The 21,379-nt window shown below is 45.6% G+C and overlaps 1 protein-coding gene across 6 annotated transcripts in view; it reads left to right on the top strand.

Moving 5' to 3' along the window:
- The window catches only part of LOC103180398 (astrotactin-2), a 390,078-nt gene that overhangs the window by 144,019 nt on the left and 224,680 nt on the right, over positions 1–21,379 (top strand). For all 6 annotated transcript variants that reach the window (XM_042337318.1, XM_042337320.1, XM_042337323.1 and 3 more), the window contains exon 4: positions 14,726–15,101. In XM_042337318.1, the coding sequence (XP_042193252.1) occupies positions 14,726–15,101 (376 nt within the window). The remainder of the gene's footprint in view (positions 1–14,725; positions 15,102–21,379) is intronic.

Raw genomic sequence — 21,379 nt, 5'->3', positions numbered from 1 at the left:
TCACATAATGTCAGCTCATTGGAAAGCAACTTCAAAATTCACTCCTCAATGACTGGAAAATATCTTTTATTCATTCTAATTATCTGGACAAATTGGGAACCAGTCCAACAGGACTGTTTCAACTCAGCAGAACCTCTGTGCTATTTCAGTCCCTGCTCCGATCCCTTGATGTACATGCGCAGTCTGTCCGGTTAATTAGATGTCTCGCAGAAATAAAAAGGTCATTTTTTTTAGCACAAATTTGAACAGTGAACTCTGGTAACTCATCACTCCAGAGGAAAAGGGCTCAGTGACGAGTTATCCAGAGTGGCGAGTAAGTTAGGCATATGTATAAATACGTACATACACACACATACATACATAAATGTGGCTGGCGTGACACAGTGATAGCACAGTGACTTTAAGTGGTCGTGGCAAATTAAGTCAGGATCGCATTATCAGGAGTTTAATGTAGTTACTGAGTTTGCTGTATAAATTTGGTTACACAATCCACGACTGTTTGTGGGATGCTGCTGTGTGCAATTGGCTGTCGCGTTTCGCCCACAAAATGCTCAGTCAGGTCCACATTACACTGTATGTTCGGCTGCTAGGCAGCGGCTGAGGGTTGAGACTCTTCGGGCCAGTGTTGTGTCTTCTCAGGGATGGCATCCTATTCCAGTAGCAGCCTGGTCTATCCAGTTAGCTATTCAAAATTTAATCCGAGATCCCAGAGCTGCTGCCTGCCTCTGACCGAGCCTTTGTTTCAGTTCCAGTCGATGCCCTCGGAGGCGTTAATTGTCTCTTTTATTGAGAATCCGCGGAGCCCGAAATTAACCAAAAAACATGTAAAGAAACCCAAGGTTCAAACCGAGTTAATGCCTCAGGGATGAGGTTGCCTAAGGGCTGGCAGGAAAGGTAAATGCAGAGCAGTCCATTCAGATAGGAAACGACAGCAGAACAAGAGGACACGGGTTCAGGGTTGCAAAGGGCGAAATGTGCGAGTGGGCATTTTGTGGACAAAATGATGTTGAAGGCAGGGACAGTGTGTGTCTGTGTGTGTGTGTGTGTGTGTGAGGGGGGAGTGGCGGGGGTTGGTGTTGAGAAGAGGTGTCCCTTTCCCAGGACTAACGTTCCTCACTTATGCACTGATTGCATTAGTATTTTAAGCACCGATACAGGTGGGAACACAGATGGTTGGCTGGCAGTGATGCAGAAGGCAATAATTCACCTGGTCAGTTGCGATGTCTTAAACAGCAGCGATGATGGTGGAGTGGAATCTGGACGTCAGCAGAATGCTGAGATTTAATTACCACCTTATGCTCACGCCCACGTTTCACATTGCATCGGCCGTTTTTTTTAACTTAGGTTTTATCTGACGGACGCTATTCGAAGAGAGAAGGGAGTTTGTCGCGGCCGGGAATCCCCCCAAATATTATTGGTCGCTCGCTCGCATTCGTGGCTGTTTGTTCGACATTGCTGTGTGCATTTGGGCTTCCCTCCCTCCACAACGGCTTCCATTTAGATCTCACCGCTCAAGCAGAGCGCTTGATAGTCGTGCAGCACGACGCCAAACCGGGGGTGGGGTGGGGAAAGGGAGGACGAGTTGACCGTAAGCACGGTCGAAGAGGAAGAAGGTCTTCAGGCTCGACCTGAAGATGGGATCAGGTCTCCTAAATGCCTTTATCTTCTAAAAACTTGCAATTTGAAGAATGAGTGTCATTGTACGATGACACTCTGACCTGTCTGTTACCACAGATGCAGACCTCACTATTGCACCAAGTTCAACTTCCCTTGTACTATCCTTGTTGTGGGACACAAGATTTTTCCCTAGAGTTTGCTTCCCAGCCCATAATTACTTTCCAGCGATCGGGTTATACGCTGCCATTATGGAATCCAGCGCAGAAGGTGTGATTTGCTACGAGCGTAATACATGTTGAGTTTGGGTTGAGGAGTTGGAGAGAGGATCGGGTGGGGAGGGGGGGGGGGGGTGGTGGTGCGCGTGGGGAGAGAGAGACGGAGAAATATTTTCGGCGACTTGAAAAGTAAATAGCATTTTTTGAGTTGCAATTACTTTAGCCTTCGGGGGCTGACGCTGCACGACAAGGTATTTGGAGATGTGAAAATTCCGCGACTTGACACTCAAATAATTTCCTTTCCAATATCTACACTCAGGCTCCCAGGAGGATTCCCTCGATGCAATAATTTTCAACTAAATATTCCATTTTCGCCTCAGATAGCTACTATTTATTGGTCACACGATCCCCTTACATTGAGCGAGTTCCAATTCATTTCTTCTCTTCCTTCCCGTCGCTGTTTGAAAGGCTGAGGACATCAATGCGATGCTTTTTTTTTTATTGTTGTTGCTCTTGAGCTGGTACAGCGGAGAAGATTGGGAAATCGGGAAACTTCAAAATTACTCGGAAGCAAAAAGGACTTGGTTAGGGAAGGAAATGTTGGGGGATGTGAATGCTTCTGATCTCTTCCCCTCTCCTCTGCTCTCTCCTCCCTCCCCTTATATAACGTAAAAAAATCAGGGTGTTCCAAGCCTGCAGGCTGATTTGACCTCCCCCCCAAGCAAATATTGCTTGTGCATCTCTCAGACATTCCTCGAATAGGGCATCCGGCCCTCAGCAGCCAAAAGGTTAGAGCGTCCTGATTTCAAATTAATTCTTCTCGAACCCACTCTGTGGAACTCACGTTCCAAATTCCCTCCACCTCGCACCCTCTCCTCCCGTCTTCCAAATCCCTCTTAAAAACCTACCCCTTTGAGTGGACCCTGAATCAAATTTGCCTACAAATACACAGTCACTACACTTCAGAGTAAAATCCTCCTCTGACACGTCGCGAAATCGAGATCAGGTGCTCGATCAAATGGAAGGATTATTGTTATTATTTGGTTTTTATTGTTACTTATTTAAATATTATTTTATGATTAATAGCAGAGCTGGCAACGGAAGGTGCGGCAAAGACGTTAGTTTGAGGTGAGAAGAGCTTTCTGGAAGGAATATTGGGGTGAGAGAGTGCTTGTTTGGAGGCATTTGTATTTGCCAAACTAGCGATTCATAATTCACTGCCAACTGAGATCGGTCCAGCTTTTCATCCAGACAGGAATCGTATTAGCAGAGATTTTTGTTGTGTGTATATACATATATACACACAACAAAAATATATATAATCTACTTACATTTTGTTATGGGAAAGAAAAACTTTAAATGTCAATGGTTTGTTACACACAGAAAATTGATAAAATATATTAACATTGGGATCAAATTGAAATGTGTGTGTGGTTTCTCAGGCATTTCTGAACAACTGCAATGCCTGGGATTTCTCATTATAGTGATGCAGGGGTGAGATTGCTGCACTTTTAGTGATCTGGGTGAGATGGATCCCTCAGCACCAAGCAATTTGTAGAAAAATTACATTGGATTATATGTTTTTGGAAGCGTAGTGTTACTGCCTTAATCTATTCCACATGGTAGAGAGCTCATTATCCAACCGCACTCTGGATCTGGAAACCGTGCAGCTAACGTCAATCTATATTATAATCCTCGCATTTGACACGATGTCTTTCACGTCGGGAGGATGTCTCAAAGCGCTTCACAGGATTTTCGGTGAAGTGGAATGAACGTACGTTTCTAGGCGAACACAGCAGCCAATTTGCACACAGCAATGTCCCACAAAAAGCTACGAGGTGAATGACCGGTTCTATCTGGGGAGGGTGGGGATGGGATTGTTGGCCAGGACACTGGGAGAAACTCCTTTCTCTTTTTGGGTAACGAACCTCGCAGTCCATCTGAACAGAAAGAAAGTCAGAACGTCTCATTCGAAGGACGGCACCTCCAACGATGCACGGCTTTCCCCTACCCGTCCCAGCACTGCTTTGGTATATCAGCTTAGACTTGTGAGCCCAAAATCCTGATGTGGGGCTTGAACCCACAAGCTTCTGACTGAGCCGGTGAGACTGCTATTCATAACCAATAACTTATTCCACAGTGTTACACTGTGCCAGCTCTTGTCTAACTCGCTCTCTCTATCTCTTTCTTCTCTCTGCCCATGTCCTGTGTCTTTCATCGTAAGTGTTTTAAATGCCATCTATTCACTCATTCATTCACTCGTGACAACTTTTTAAAATAATAATAATAATAATCCTTGCATTTGATATAGCGCTTTTCACGTCTTCTCGACATCTCAAAGCGCTTCACAGAATAGACTGTAAAGTGAACTGACCGTATATTTGTGGGCGAAAGTCTCATACTTAAGGACTCCAGTCTCTGCTTTCTGCTAAATTACTTGATTTGAGCTTATAATAAAGATCCAGAATATCAAAGGAAGGGAAGATATCGGAGGAGGGGAATTTTCTTTTTAAGAGGTTTTAAAATCTCGCAAAGCAAATCTGTCTCTCTTTTTAAGGGATTTTGATTGTCCTCTAAAATTCAGAAGTATCGCAGCTCGGTTGAACGTTGCCCGTTAGCAAACATTGCAGCTCAAATGCCAGCACTGCTTCATCTGGTAGTAAGAATCCTTTAGTGGATCGAGAGGCCGAGACATGGAATCAGGGCCCGTGTGATGCCCAGTGATCCCCAGTGTTAGAGGGATAAGCTACGAGGCCCGATCAGATAAGCTCAGGCTCTCCAGTCTCGAAGAGTGTCATCTCAGAGGGGACCTTGTAGAGGTATATAGGATGCTTAACAGGATAAAGTAAACTTTTTGAACAATAATGAAAAAAATCATCAGTGGGTTTACAGGAAAGCCCGATGGTGCGTGACAAATCTGTCACCGCTCTTGGAAGAGATAAGCGGCCTTCGCTCTGCATGTATCGAAATAATCCCCGTGATCAAATTATTTCCTGGTGCGGGCAGGGGGTGGGGAGGGAGGGATGGGAGGGATGGGGGAGGTGGAGAATAAGGAAAACTGTTCAGCTCCTAAAGGCACCATGTCAATGCTCACACTCTCTCTCTCTCTCTCTCTTGTGCTCTCTCTCTCTCTCCTGCCTCAAAATAATTGCATTCTGAATGAACGAGAATATTACTCTTCGGTGCTAAGTACAGGCTGATATATATGTGCCCGAGGGTGAGGTTTCACATTTGCAATCAAGCATCAGTCTGTCTGTCGGTCGGTCGGACGGTCGGTCGGTCGGCAGAGTGTTGCTGAACTGTCTCTCCTGTGGTTGTTTGTGCTGCAATAAGTTTCAGCGTCTAATTTTCTTGGTTATAGTTTTTAATCACTGCGGCACAGCCTGGATAACCAAAACAGCGGGCACCCACTCCTCGTTTCAATGAAACGGCACTCAGATTCTTCTTTTTCATTAACCGGGGTGAGGGGCGGGAGGGAGAGGGCAAATGTGATCTTTATTTTTTACTTTAAAAAAAATCTCTTGAGTCAGAAAGTTGTGGGTTTAAGACCCACGTGGGGTTTCTTGAACTCGCACGGTTTTACCCTGACCCTCAAGTGCAACGCTGGGCGAGTATTACTAATTAGTATTGGTAGTATTAATAAAATATTAATTTTGACACCTATTGTGTCGGAAGGAGAAAACTGGTGGGTACAATTGTTGAGCCCAAATGAATATTCTCAGTCGATCATTACCAAAGGAGAAATGACAGGAAGGGAGTCTTATATGGTGTCCTTTAATCTGTGCTGTCAGAGTGTGTCTATCTATCTATATATAAATATATATATATATAAAACAGCACGTGGCATTATAAGGTAAGCTTGGCAGCGTGGAGCCTGCTTGTCAGAGGATTAAAGGCATCTGTAACATTGTCACTCTAGGTTCTGGGAGAATAATGTCAGGCAGCCAGCAATTTACAGGCAAATCCTTGGGTAGGTGTTTTTTTTTCAAAGCAGCGAGGTTTTTGAACATGGTCCGTTAGGGGGAGAGGGGTGGGATCAAGTCTGATCAACACATTAGGATGAAAGGAAGTTATGAAAATGTTTTAAAAATATCGCTTTGCCTGCACCACTTACAGCGCTGTTGAATAATTGTAAAACATGAATATTTAAATTGCCTCCTACTGACTGTTGGGTAGCAGCATATGTGGCAGAGTGTGGGCGACGGGAGAAAGATCATCTGTGGGTTCTATTCACGTCCTTCCAGTTGCCAAAGCTTTCATTTGTCCCCCACATCGATACTGATAACAATATCAATGACAAACTAATATTGAATCAGTTAACATTTTTAAAACATGGGATACATTTAATACGTTAACATCTTGTAAAGGTTTATACATTAACAGATTAACATTCTGCGCGTTTCACCCACAAAATATACAGTCAATTCACTTGACAGTATATTCTGTGAAGACCTTCGAGACGTCTCGGAGAGGTGAAAAGGCGCTGTATAAAATTCAAGGATTATTAGTATTATTATAAACCCGCAAATTTGATATAGAGGGCACTTTGTGTCAGCGGTACATTTCAAAACGCTTGGCAGAATTTACCGTAAAGTGGTCTCGGGGTGGGGGGGGTGGGGGGGGTTTGTGAGCACTAGGCTAACCCGGGTAGCTTCTAACACCCAAGCTTGACAGTCACATCACGCCGAACACCTTGGTTTATGTCTTCTCTGCTCCTGCTCTGCATCACCCTGCGTGATATTCCACGCTGTGCAAACCTGGTCTGTTAAAGCTTCCATGATTAACAGTAGCTGATCTCACATTTTGAGTCTAATTGGATTCCGTACTCGCTGGACAAAGAAGTATGTGGAAAAGACAGGCTCCGTGTTAGCGTTGTATATCATGTCATGCTTTGAAGTCAGTTATCTCAGTTGTTCCAAGTGTCCATCACTTTACAATAGTGCCTATTGTGCCTGATCTAACCTAACATTATTCGGCTGATCAGCTTCCTTGTCAAACATCCCTGAGTTGTTAAATTGTTAGTCTGGCTCACCTGGCAGTGCTCTCGCCTCTTGAGTCAGAACCTCGTGGGTTCAAGCCCCATGTTGGGGTTTTAATCTTACAGTCCAGGCTGACTTTGCTTGAGGAGTGCGCTGCAGTGCTGGAGGTGCCGTCTTTCAGGTGAGACGTTAAATCCAAGGTCCCTTACCAGGTGGACGTTAAAGATCCCACAACACTATTCAGAAAAAAAGAAGCGAGTTTCTCCTAGTGCTATGAGATCTTTAATCTTCAACCGACCAGGCTGATGGGACCTCACTTTTTTTAACGTCTTATCTGAAGGACAGCACCTCCGGACCCACCTTCCAGCACTGCATTGGAGTGTCAGCTTAGGCTATTTGATTCCAAGTCCCGATGTTGGGTTTGAAGGTGAGGGTCCTACCAATGAGCCAGGCTGACAAACATTTTGGTACACTGCTTGATAGAGATAAGAGATTTTGATCACCTCAGCAAGGCAGAAAGTGGTTCTGAAAATCCTTGCCGCTATCACGTATTTTTCTTTGGACACACGAAACCTAATTTCAAATCTTTTTGTGGCTCCTGTACATCAAGCTAACTTTTTGATAGATTTTGAACTTGCCGAAATGAAATAGATGTCATCTTCAAAGGCAGCAAGTTTGTTTTCTAAGTTTAATCACACTCGCGATAAAGACATGTCGTTAAAAGGTTGGTCGGGGACAGCGCAGAAGGAGGCCATTCGGCTCATCGTACTTGTATTTAAGGAGCTATCCATTCAGGCATAAGAACATAAGTCACATAAGAACAGGCATAGGCCATTCTATTGGATCAAGGCTGATCTGTACCTCAACTCCAATTACCTGCCCTTGCCCCATATCTCGTGATATCCTGACCTCCAACAAAAATCTATGCACCTCAGTCTTGAAAATTTGATTGGATCCAGCATCCCTAACCTTTTGGGACAAGAAGTTCCAGATTCCCATCGCACTTTGTGTCAGTCTCAGTCTCCTGCCTTTACCCTGTGTTCATCACAATCCCTGAACCCTAGGAGGATGGGAGGGGGGGAGCAGTTTGGCGGAATGTTTCTCGATGATCTAAGTAATTTATTCGATAGGAAAATTGTCAAATGCCTTTTGCGACTCCCCAATTGTTAGCCAGGAACCATAGTCAGTTCAGTGGCACGTCTGTCCCTCAATGAGCATGTCATTCAAAAATGATTTGAAGACCTTGGCGAAATGCATCTGTAAATCAAACAATCCTGATTCTCTGACACAGTCCAAGTTATTAAATGCAGTAAAAGAAAAATGGTCACAGTAAATTAATGTCTCACTGCGTGTCTCTGGGAAATGGTCTTGATGTTCCGAGAAGGGAGAAGCAAAAAAATTTAAGAGTCTGTTGAATTGGGTAATGACGATAATAAGTGTATTAATAGAGTTGAGGAAAGTCAAGGAAGGACATGTTTTTTTTATATATACAGCTGACAGATTGCACACAGCACGTTGGACCAGAGACACGGAATCGAGATTAAGTCTGTTGCTGTACACAAGCACATTGCAAAGATTCTAGAATAAAGACATGTGGGCACAGGTTCTCAGGGTGTAACTGTTTCCCGTTGGCACTCTCCACGATCGAGATGTAATCAAGCGATTTGATGCAGAGACCGTGAGCCAACAAGGGAATTTAGATTTCATATCAATCCCAAACAGGACCAGAGAGGTGTTGTTTTTTTTACACACACACAAGGAACAGTGAAATTGTGGATTGAACCTTCTGCATAGAAAGTTGCTCTTTTTGTGTGTAAAAAAGGAACGGGGAAAAGTGTTTACGTTGCAATTTGATTGGAGAAAGAGTGTGTTATATACACGTAGGAACAAATGAAAAATAACCTTTTAATCGGAACCTGTGGCTGAGAATAATGTTCCAGGCGCTTGAAAGCTCTACCCAAATAAACAAGCCCCAAATTCTCACCATGCGAACTTCCTGCGTCTTACTAAAATGTATTATGGGGGAGGTGGGGGGAGAGAGGCATCTCCTAACATCATGAAAAAGCCTTTTCATGGTTCTCCGACTCTTTGGTACCAACAGGACTTGTAGCCGGTGGTGTGCGGAGGACGCTATCGATTTGGCGAAGGAATAAGACGCCACGGTATGTCTTCCTATCTCAGGGTCTCACGACTGATTGAGATTTTCCACAGCAGACAAATTAGGTTCAGTTAATAAATCGCATCTCGCTGAACCGATGGGTCACTTATTGATGTTTTCTGTCATGAGGAGCTCTGATTTAGATTTGAATGGATGGTCTGAGGCCTGGAGTGCAAAGCCATAAGCCGTGTTGTATTCTGAGACGTATGTTATTGTACAGCCTGTAAACAGATTGTTGCTGCTGGAAGGATCAAAACCCGCTGTTGAAAAGAAATCTGAAAATGTTATTGATTCTGACAATCTCTGACTGATCCCTAGCGTGCAGTGGCTCTCTCACAAGCGGGAGACTTTATTCTCAGTTGGAAGCATCAAATGTAATATTTGTTTGATTTCTTTTTGTCTCTCGCTGTGCCTTAACTAATTTACTTTCCTGTCCCCCAAACCCCCCCACACCCACCACCCCCAGGTATATCCTGTGAAGAGCTTTGAGACACTCATCCCACACGAAAGCCTTTGTATCATCGGTAATCTGAATCAAGAAATCAGATCAAAAATCTCAGAGCTCTGTTTATCGGTGCCTCACTCTGTTCTCTGCTGGGCAAGGATTCAACTAAAAGCCTTACATCTCTTTTAGCTTCCCTCCTAGAACAAGGAGCCTGTGCTATCCAAGTTTCTAAGGAACTGTTGATACGTTTAGTTACCAGCTACTTTGGGGAAGTGTCTGACCTCAGCTTTACAGTTGCCAGCGGTGGTATGTTTGAAGCCAGTAGGTTCCTATGTGGGTAATCGAGGGAGACAGTGTCTCATTCTGTGTTGCGCAGTTCTGTGAGCCAGATATTGGCTGGTGATGTTGCCACAATTAGAAAAAGACATCTGTTACACACCTAACACTTCAAGTCAAAAATACTGAACCCAGGAATAAAGCCCGTCCAAATAACCTGATTTTATAATACTCCCAGAGCCAATGCGATGCTACCTTTAACCTGGAGATAACAGCATATTTCAGAGACAAATTGTTTTTCTGCAAAATGATTTGAACGTATTTTTTTTTGGCTCGCGTGTGTGTTTTGTTAAGACCAAGTCACTCGATGGATGATTACATGGGTTGCAGTCTAAAGACTTAAGTATTTCTGTCATATGAAGAATTAATTGTGGGAGCAATGATATTTTGGCTGGCGTGATCATTCATCAGGATTCAACTTTACGTTAATCCGTATGATAACAGTGGAGTGATTGAAGATAATCTGGACATACTGGCTGAGTCAATGGGGATGGACTCGGAATGTTTATACATAAAGTCAGGATTTGGGATCACTTAAGACAGTATTCTTCCTGCTTTAATATCACAAAAGTTTATGGATTTGACTTCATTTAGCTCAGGCCAATAATAATAACATTACTACAGTACCAGAGCAAACCTGGACTCGGGTGGAATTTCTACCTCCACATCTTGTTAACCGAGACTGGATTTCCACGTGTTTAAAAATCAGGCAACCCTACAACGCAACACGATATTACAATACAATACATACAATTCCAGCGCCTTTCGTGTCGGGAGGACATCTCACAGAGATGTGGAGGGCAAGATTAGGGGGGGTAGAATCAAATGACCATTATTTGATTCACACCATGTTGTATAAATCTATTCCAACTCTGCTCACAAATGATCCTGGAGTCCTGTAGCTCAGTGGTTAGAGCACTCGCTTTGCAAGTGAGAGACCCGAGTTCAATTCCAGGCAGAGGGCCAAACCTTGGGCAAGTTTCCTTACTCCACACAGAGCCTAATAATAATCCTCCAAAAAAAACAATGATAAATTGGTCATTTTCAATCTACGACTGTTTGTGGGACATTGCTGTGCGCAATTGGCTGCTGCGTTCGCCCACAAGTATACAGTCAATTCACTTTACAGTGTGATCTGTGAAGCGCGTTGGGACGTCCTCCCGACGTGAAAAGCGCTATATCAAATGCGAGGATTATTATTATTATTATTATTAACACTGCTGCCTGGGCACCTGAGCTGGGACGAACTGTGCCGAACCATATGCAGTGATTGCATTCCTTTCCTCCCTTGTTCATTGTCTTTTAACCTGACTGGTTGATTTAATTGCGATGGCGAAGGATCATTTGCCACCTTACAGCGTTTCATTTCTCGAGTGAGTCTCGTTTCAGTTGCGCGGGGCTCATATATCACCCTTTTTGTTATGACATTTTAATACTGCTCTGATGGCTTTCTATCCTGATCTATGAGCAATGACATGAAAAGCTCTGAAATCTGATTGACTGACTGGGGTGTTAAACGCGGAGCTTGGATACGAGTCTCACACGGCTGACTCTTCATGAGCAAGAACTTCTGACAACACCATAAAAATAATAACTCCACCTGAGGAAAGTGGCATTAAGTGTCCTTCAAGTTTCGTTCGAAAGTTGTCTTCCCTCCCTCTAGAACCAGACTCCCGAGGCCACCACAGAGGGTTGACTCAATTCCAACACTGTTGTTTCAGTGCCTTGGGATGTTCTCCCGACGTGAAAGGGAGTGAGACCAATCTTGTCTATCCCGAACGCTCCATAGCTGACTCTTGCCCTTGCTTTCTCGGGTCGAAGGTCCATCATTCTGTGGTTGTCTAATGTATCAAACATCAGCTTCACAAGATTCCCCATTTGATTGTCCAAAGCAGATGCTTGGAATTATTGCTTCTGCGCAAAGAGCCACATAAGTGCCAAACGAGATAACAATTCCATCACTGATCACTCCACAGCCTTTCAGTCTGTCTGTCGTCGAAGCAATTCCAGAACCAATCCATGCTCCTGACTTCAGAGATTGCTTTAGGAATTCCGTGATACTTTTCTCCAATTTGCCACCTTTACTCCCCTGATATTTGCAGTGATTTTAACAAATAACTTTTTCCTCCTGCTTCAAATCACCTGGAGGATCTGTGAGTCTGTGCACTACTTCAGGCTTGAATTAGAGGTCAAACCTATTATGACTTGGTGGCTTCTGAGTCAATTACTGGGAGTTCCATGGGAGCGGTGCAGGTTGATTCACTTGATGGTATCCCCCTCCCCTCTTATTCACGTTAAACTGTGTTGTGTTCGATTTCTCTTGGAGAAACAAGGAACTCACTGTTTTGGGGAAATCTCAACTCCAAACCTCCACTCTTCAAGTCTGACCATTGCAGACGGTTCTATCAACGCTGATCGTCAAGACAGCTGTCTATCTTTCTCAAGTGTCTAATAGCGTTTAATGTAATAAAATCGTAGCAATGGGAGAGTTTTCATTATCTATGTTTGTCCCCCCATTTACCCTAAGCGTTAGCCTATCTCAGTGGTCGCACGTTTGTCAGAAGGTTGTGGGTTCAAGCTCTTAAATTAGCTCAGCTTGGCACATCAGGGCAAGTGTTGGAGAAGTGCTGCAGTGTCAGAGGTTCAATCCTTTGGATGAAATGTTGAAACCGAGGTCCAGTCTGACTGTTCAGGTGGACATTAAAACTATTCGAAAAGAGAAGTTTTCCCTGCGTCTTGGCCAACAACCTCCCAGAGCGTTCACTTTGTGACCGATTATGGGACACTGTTGTGCAAAAATTGTTCTGCCACGTTCAACTACAGATTACACCGTCACAACAACTTACCATAAATCCCGTAAAGTGCTTTGAGATATTTCAGCGAGGATGCAAGGCGCAATATCAAACGCATGGATCATTCGATTGGATTCTGCGTTATCTTGTGTGCGTTAATTGAAGATGTGGAATTGAAAATATTCCCGTCTCCTTCTGATCGCAGGTGACCTTTCTCTATCCTTGACAGGTTTGTGGACCAGAGTAATAAATGGGTTTAATTTGCAGAACCATATTAGCCACAAAAATTCCTTACTCTGCTACTTATCATATCGAACAGAAGGTAGTGTCAAAGCTGCAGTGGTGGTGATTGATAATGTAAATGGTTCCACACCCACTTTCCTGAACTCATTCTTCATCTAAATTGCTGACCCACAGCAAACAAAACAAATACTCAAAGCATTCATCAGTTCTAATACTTTCCCATTACATTAAGTTACATAATAATTACTGTCACTTCTCAGCCAGGCCAGTATGTGCCATTGTTTCCTGCAGTGCCCATTTGCAAGACAGCCACACAAAGCACCAAGTGAAAGCGCAGTCACGCTGAGCATCTTCGGATGAGACGTTGAACATGAAGAGATCCATTTCCTGTGGATGTCTAAAGATCCCGTAGCACGACTCAAGGAGAAGGGAGTTTCTCCAGCTGTCCTGGCCATCGATCCCCCAAATAAATGTGGTCCTTCACTTCATGCCTGTGTGGGGGACGTTGCTGTGTGCGATTTGAGCCGCCCGCATTCGCCTACAAAAGTGGTTCACTTCACAGCAAACCCTGTGAAGAGGTCTTGAGATGCCCTCATGATCCTCAAAGGCACATGCTGAATGGGAGCATTTAAAATGGCCTCTGTCTGCGCTGTTCATTTCTAATGGGTTCTAGCTTTTTTGGGGGGAAAGAAACAAACAATAAACCAATATTTTATTTATCTAAAAAAAAGTCGTTAAGCAACGTGGCTAATTTTTAAATAAAGCCTTTTATTTTCTGAAGGCTTGGGGCTAGATTTGAAACAATTTTTTTGGAAAAAAAAAGTAACCGGCGAAAACAATTCTCGGGGTGAGTGTAAACCCGCGATCATCACGTCCTCACGTGGAGCCATGGACTAAACAGGCTGTGTCATTACCATTTCTTTTTTGTATTACTGTCAATTAAGTGACAAATGAAGAAATAGATAGGATGGGAAAGGGGAATGGGAGTTGTAATTACTGCTGCCATATTAAATTCAGTTAGTCCTCTGAACTGCTGATGCCAGACTGACTGTTCTTAGATACGTTGGTGTATTTGATTAAGCCTCTGGGTCAGAAGCGAGACGACGCCAGCCTAGTCTTCCCTCTCGGGAGATTTAGCCGTTGTCAAAGTAATTTCTCATTACAATGCCTAAATGTGATCTTTTAATTCTTCTGGGCTGAGGAAAGGGAACGTGCAACTAGTCAGTAAAATAATAAAAAAAATCGTTTCATGTTGCCTCATTAGTTTGCAACATACAGACCGCTAAGATAAAAAGGCAGCTGGCTTGGTCTCTTCAGTGAATACTAAAATGTTGTAATAGGTTAGTGTGTGCGTGCGTGCCCACTTTTCTTTAGACTTAAGCGTCAACACCAATTCATAATCTTTCAAATAAAAGACTTCCGGGGCTGCACAGATCATCTTTTGTCCCACTGCTGCACTATTCATAAAATATTGCGGTTTGTTGTTCCCTTAATTAACTGCACGTTGCACTCCTCATTTGATGAAGTCGATTTGGCTTAATTAGCCGTCTTGTTCAACACTCCTTTAACGTCACCCCCGTGGGTTGTCGGCTTGGACTGCGGTCAGTTCAAAGTCCCAACGCGGGGCTCGTTCGAGCACCACAACCTTCTGGGATTAAGAACGTAAGAAATGCTGGGCGAACAAAGGACCAAAGGTCCATCCGGTTCACCTTCCTGGCGGTCGCACTCACCTCTGTCTGTCCCGAACCACCTGTAACTGTGCAATATCCCGTCATGTTATTTCCTGAAAGAAAACGTGTCTAATCTGTGTTCAAAGGAATCGGTGTTCGGAGGCGAAAAGCGTTCACGGCTTAAATTGCGAGAAGAGAAAAATAATTTTTAAAAAGAAAAGCAACCCGATGGGAGTTTCTTGACTTGCTTTGTGTGTGTGTGTTTTGCAGGGAGGGCTGATCGCCCTGTTGCTTCTCATCCTGGTGTTTACCATGGCACTGTACGCCCGGCGGAGGTGGTGTAAGAGGCGTCGAGTGCCCCAGAAGAGCGCAAGCACGGAGGCCACTCACGAGATCCACTACATCCCCTCTGTGCTGCTGGGGCCTCAGGCCAGGGACAGCTTCAGGAACTCACGGATCCAGGCCCACAATTCGGTGGTGGGAATGCCGATCAGGGAGACTCCCATCCTGGACGATTACGATTACGACGACGAGGACAACCAACTCCGGCCGGAAGCCTGCAACAGGGAGGACGATTTCGGGAGCCAGGTGACCCGGACCCTGGAGAGCCTGGGCCGAGCCGAGGAGGAGAAGCCCAACTTAGCAGGTTGGGCCCCTCTCTTTGTTTTCTCTCTCAACGCGGGTTGTAGAGTAACGTTCGTGCAAGTAAAAAGGGAATTCTTATTCTTCCGATGATCCAGGGTGTGTCTGTCCTGCATTGGGATCTCATTCAGTCTTTAATGCATCTTTAATGCCTCGTGTTTAATGCCTCGGAACCACTTGGCGGAGGGGGGTCCCACACCACCAGCGTCAAAAAAAAAATTAGCTTCGAAAATTATTCAATAGGATTTGAAAGAAAAGTCTCTTGCCAAATGTCTTGGGCTGCAGATGGTCAGGAATGTGATTGTAGCTGAAGCGTCTTGTATTGTATGTGTATGTGGACTTTGAATGCATGCTTTCTCTCTACACATTCACCGTTTTTCCCATCTACAATGAATACTTTGATCGCTTTTCATTGCCTGTTGCAGTGAATGGCCAGTGTTAACCTTCACTGCCCTGGCTGTCAGTTGGGAGCGGCTCCTGATTTGGATTCCAGCTTGCGCAGCGAATTTCCGAAAGGATTTGCTGCGAATCCACAGATCTTCAAACTTGCTGCAGATCAGGAACTACCTGCGCTGCATGGAGAAGTAGATCGGGGTGTTCACTGAACTCCCCAATTTGACTGAGGTCAATTTGATCACGTTGAGCCTTGGGTACATTTGGTGCTCGAGAAGCCTTTACTGAGCGTCTCGTGGTTAGCATTGACCCGAACCCTGTCGTTGTTGGAGGTGCCATCCTTCGGATTAGACGTTAAACTGAGGTTTGCCTGTTCAGATGGCTGCTAAACAGTCCTTTGACATTACTCAAAGCGAAAGAGGTATTTCCTCCAGTGTCCTGGCCTATAACTCCCAACTCCCGGATGAAATTGTTCATTCACTTCACAGCTGTTCGTGGGACATTATCGTGCACAAATTGGCTGGCACGTTCGCCTGCAAAATACACAGCAATTGCACGTCCCAGTAAATCCTGCGAAGCTCTTTGAAATGTCCTCCCAAAGTGAAAGGTGCTGTATCAAATGAAAGGATAATTATTTCTCTTTTGAAGTGTGTCAAAAGAAGCACATTACTCGTGTAAGTGGAGAGTGCTGCTGGAGGTGCAGACTTTATTGAAATCAAATTATTATCGAGCCCTTTGGAGCTCAGTTGCAAAAAGGAAGGGAGTGGATCGATGAGCCCTCCACCAGAGTCCACGTAAATTCAAACCCAGATCAGAAACCAGTGCCAACTTCAACTTAATTCATTCAGTCCGGGTAAACTGAACGCAAGCTTAGCACGGGTCAGTTTGCTGAATTTTCGGCACGTTTCCCTGCGATTGGAAGATCATAATGACGCTGTTTCCATTTGACGTGGCACCTTACCCCTTCGAAAAGTCTCAATTTGTTTTTCTGCAAAGGGTGGAGACCACTTCTTTTTGTTGTTGAGCGCAGCAGTCCGTTTGCGCACGGCGACAGCCACGAAGTGAGTGGCCGGTTTGGGGGGACTGTTGGCCAGGACACCGGGAATCGATCCGGGAAGGGAATGGGAAGCTCTATGGGATCTTTAATGTCCACCTCGGTTTAATGCCTCGTCTGACAGCTGGATGTACGAGAAAGCGAACGTGTGTATTTATTGCAGGCCGTCTGTGATCTTCGGGTTTTATATCCTTCACCAGTTTCTCACAGGACTGTGTCGAAAGCCCACTGATACCTTCAGGATGTGACACACGGGGCACTGGGGAGGTTTTGTGTAACTATTTACACTACTCCACTAATCGTCAGGGTGAGTGAATGTGTGTCACCGTGAATGACCATGTGGCTCTGGGCAACATAGCCATGCCACAAAGTCTCCTCCCGGCCACTTCCAGCTCCGAATCCTTGCCTTGATTTTGCATTTGCCTTCTCGGCGAAAGGCAATCGGAAGCTTGTTTTGTCAACCCGTACGGGATCTGAAGACGTGATAAGGCGCTATATCAAATTCAAGGATTATTATACTGTTGTTATTATCTGAAATTGTGGGATTGCGTCCGATCTGATTGTGTCTCGGAAGACGACGACTTCAAAGGATTTACAGTTCATGTTCCCAGCCTGGAATGTGTTGGCTTTTGTGCTTTATCGCTGTGTCCTAAGTGCTCTGGTGCTTGGCCCACTGCGTACGAAATTATACATTCACTGTTGAACCACAAAGTGCATCTCCATTCTTGTTCATTTGCTCATCTTCAATGAACAGCAGATGAGTCTGTTGTCTCCTTGGTGATGGTGAGGGTGTTGTTGTTGGTGTTGGTTGGGGTGGGCGGTGTGGGTGGGGGTGGTGGAAATGGAGGTGCGAGAGGGAAATGTCACAGGAAATTCTCCCTTCAGAACACTTTGTCCCGACAGAAGCTGAAGGCTCTCTCCAAGAAACCAGCTCTTTCTATTGACCATCAAATTAATTCTGTCCCTGTGGTTTTCGCGGTTAATGGCGAATAATTAGCTGCTTTTCAGAAAGTGTTAGTTACTTTGATGTCCCCTCTGTGACAGCCTTGGCACATTGGCTCGTTATTTCCCTCACCTACGACATGTCGGTTACTGTACGCATCCAGACCACTGAGGTACAATTTGCAGGATTCTTTAGAGGCTGAAATCGATTGAAATCTGTTGCCCCTCACTCTCACCGCTCCTGCATGAGCTCTCCGCTCGGGCTAAACCCATCTTGTTTCCCACTTCCCCCGCTCTCGGACAAAAGAGGGGTGATGGACTCGCAGTTGAGTTCCGCGGGGTCTGTGTGACATAAGATCAGGGTAGCTGCAGGATTTGCCGTTTGATAGATCCCGCCCATTGACCCAGGGTTGGCTTGATTCATTCTGACCTTCCGTGGGTGAAACAAGTCACCTTTGGAGCCAATTCAGCTCCAAGGAGAAAACCTGAGTTGTCGCCCTGACCTGAAAGGCGCTGATATGATATAAACGTCAACAGTGTTGGATAAAAGGGTGAATTTATAAAAGGGTGGTTTAAGAAGCTGACAGAGGGCGGAAGCTCTGAACTGTTGGGTGAGAAAAGTAAATATCTGGGACCTAAGTGGAATTTTTAACCATTACATGTGTTAATTATCACCTGGAATCTGTTAGGGACACATTGCATTTTTCGTTCTTGCAAGCGTATTTGAAGGCTGTTCTAAGCTCTGGAATTGGTATATGACGCTCCAGTACCCGTCGAAGCATTGTTTACGTGACAACCTCTTTGCTCTCGCTTCCCACAAGCTGATGCTGGGAGGTGTACTTTTAGTGGCTGCTCAGTTGTTAGTTGTCTGCGCCTTTGATAGCGTTGTCACACACAGAGAGAGCTTTGTGGGATGACAATGCAGCAAAACAAAGCGTTGGCAAAGAACTCTTCGAGTGCTCGCTGAACCGGTTTAATAAGAGTAGTCAACACTACAAAGAAACCGAGGGAGACAGCATAACACGAGCACAAAACCAAATGAAATTGTTGCCAACAAAACAGGAGAGCGATGAACCTCAGACGAGTCGAAGTGAAGTGATCCCTTTCAAGTGCACCTTTTGTGCGACGACGAGTGCGAGGTCTAAACAGCGTCTGCAACAGGTTTGCAGCGTGAGTAATAATAAACCCTTGCCCCGTGACCTCCGGGCTCTCTCAACAAGTCTCTTGTCACTGCGTTGCGAAGGCTGTTCTGTGCTCGTTGCTGTTTGACTGGTATCGCCACGGAGCAGCCCCTCGGGAAAACGCACCGGGTTTCGGTTTGTCGCGGATTTACAGCACCGAACGAAACAGCTTCTGGCGGTGGTGGGGGCCGTTGGCACAAGGCGTCTCGACTGATCGCCTTAAGCTCACCCCCCCACCCACCCACCCCCCCCCGTATCTTCACTTGGAGCTCACCCCACCGCACGCCCTCTGGAAAACTTGCACCGCTAAGTTCCAGTCCTTCAACTAATACCTCCTTCGTCTTTCCTGACTCCAGCGATCGATGGTCTCTGTTCCTGTCGGTTCAATGCTGACGCTGGCGGAAGTCAGGGAGACCGAACACGCCCACCCAGAGGAAGCTCTTGATTTCTATCGGACTGAAACCTTGTAGTCTAAAAGCCAGCGTTCACAAGGCACCTCCTTGCCACCTGATATATGAGATCAGTGAGTCCTGCCAAGGGGTGGAATTGAATCGCGCTTCAGTGTCTGTGTGGGACGTGCGAAGAAACGTCACAAAAGGAGCTTTGCTGTCCTCTTTGCTACGTTACACTCCCCCCCCCCCCCCCCGATGAAGCGCTTTGAGACGTCTCGACGACAGGATGAAGCGGTACTTCAAACTGCATTATGGATTACTGATCTGAGAATTTATATTTGACATAGAGCCTTTCGTGTCAGGAGGACGCCTCAGAGCGCTTCACAGGTGACTGTGTTTTGTTGGCAGTTTTGTGTGGGGCATCATTCTTGCCTTGTTTCCACTTGTGCGTCACTTGTGTGTTGCAATGGAAGAAACCTGCTCATGATATATGGTCTACGCTAGGGAAACATGTCTCATAATTAAAACCTGTTCACACATGGATTCTTTCATCGTTCACCATAAAAAGTCAATTTGTTTGATCGCTCATTTACACTTGAAATCAGAATTTTCCCCGCTTGCTTTCCAGGAAGCAGATGAATGGTATTAATTTCGGAACGTTTTCTATATAATGCAGCTGGAGAAAAAAATGAGCAGCGGGAAGCAAAGCTACAAGGTGGTAATCTAATTGAGAGGTTCAGATAAGTGAATGGTTTGCAACAGACATTCGAGTCTCCTCAAATATATTGCGCTCTTGAAACGACTTATCTTATCTCACGATGCCAATGGATGTTTTGTGTGCTTCTCCAGGAGGGTTTGTGCAATCCTTAGCCATGGGTCAGTGCCAACAAAGAGCTTGTGCTCTCTCTCTCACTACACTGCCCACAAACTTAACCCGCACAGTATGGCCCAGTCCTTCCTCGCATGAGGTCTCACCCGTCTCGCACCCCCAACCCTGTGGAGCTCCACTGTCATCCCGTCTCCCGCAGGGTGGATTTCGAGATCCTTTGCCTTCTATCACTTCCAACCCACTTCCATCGCTGGGTCTTTAACGTTCACCAGAACGGGCGCAGACGGCGGGGGGGAACCTCGGTTTAATAGCTAATCTGAAAGTGCAGGATCCTCTCAACAAACAACTCGCCACCAACCACCCGGCCCCTTCCCCCACCACCCCTCCACCAATACTGCTGGAGATTTCAGCCGAGGCTGTAAGAGCTCATTAACTCAGCCAAGCTGGCAAGGGGTCAACAGTCTACTGTTTTGCAGTGGACGTAAAGGTCGGAGGCGTAATGTAATGAATTGGCAACGAAGGCGACAGTGATATATAGGAAGGAGCTGAGGCCATGGGGTAGATGTGATTGCGACTCCACTAATCCCCGAGATGTGTCCTCTCAGCAAGGTACAGACTCTTGGTTTTGTGAGGCTGGTAAATAATTAATGCGTCACTTTGAAGAACAAGGCCGGTTTATTCCCAGCAAAATAATAGAACATAAGGTCGGTTTATCTGGCCGTCAAAGGCTTGTCGTCCCCGAGCGTTTTGAGCTCGTCAAGCAGACAGAAAAGCATGTTGGGGACTCACAGACACGTGGCTTAGTTCCTGGGACTGGTTGAGGATTCCCCCCTCCCCCACCGTTGGCACATCAAAGCGGGTGAGTTGAAAGCGTACTCGACTGATCGGGTCATACGGACGAGAACGCGTCTGTTAACCTGCTAAACTGCCGGAGGATCGAGAAAGCTTTTAACGAAGCCTCAGGAGCAAACTGGGGCGGGGGGTGGGGGCGGGAGGTGGGTGGAACATTTTCAGCACCGCAGGAAAACTGCCGGATCAGCACAGGCGCTGCACGACACGTTCGGAATCAACTCCCCGCATCTCCCCGGTGCGGCAATTCAGTTCCCTCGCACCTGTTATTATCACGTCGTGCGTCTATCTCGCTGCTTGTTCCCTCCACACCCCGTGCCTCTGGGGCGAGTGCGACTATACTCCTCTCCGTCAGCGTGAATTACACCTCGAGAGGCTGTGAAGCAACTGAGTCCCAGAAATCCGTCGCAGTTCCACTCCCTTGTCTTTGATTAAACCTCCAATTGCGTTGCCTTCACACCGAAGTGACATCTTGTCAGTTTACGCATCATTAATTTATTTAACTTGCCTCTTGAAAAAATAATAATAAAGTATTGGTTTGATGACTGCTGTGCGTAATCCCTACAATTACACGTCTCACAGACCCATCTTCACTGCTGCTTGGCCATTTTACTTGGCTGCCTCTCCTGTGCATTGACACTG

The sequence above is a fragment of the Callorhinchus milii genome, unplaced genomic scaffold, assembly GCF_018977255.1.
Source record: "Callorhinchus milii isolate IMCB2004 unplaced genomic scaffold, IMCB_Cmil_1.0 Scaffold8, whole genome shotgun sequence".
In the NCBI taxonomy this organism is placed as follows: Eukaryota; Metazoa; Chordata; class Chondrichthyes; order Chimaeriformes; family Callorhinchidae; genus Callorhinchus; species Callorhinchus milii.
Note: the sequence above shows the minus strand (reverse complement) of the source record. Positions and strands in the feature narration are given on the sequence as shown.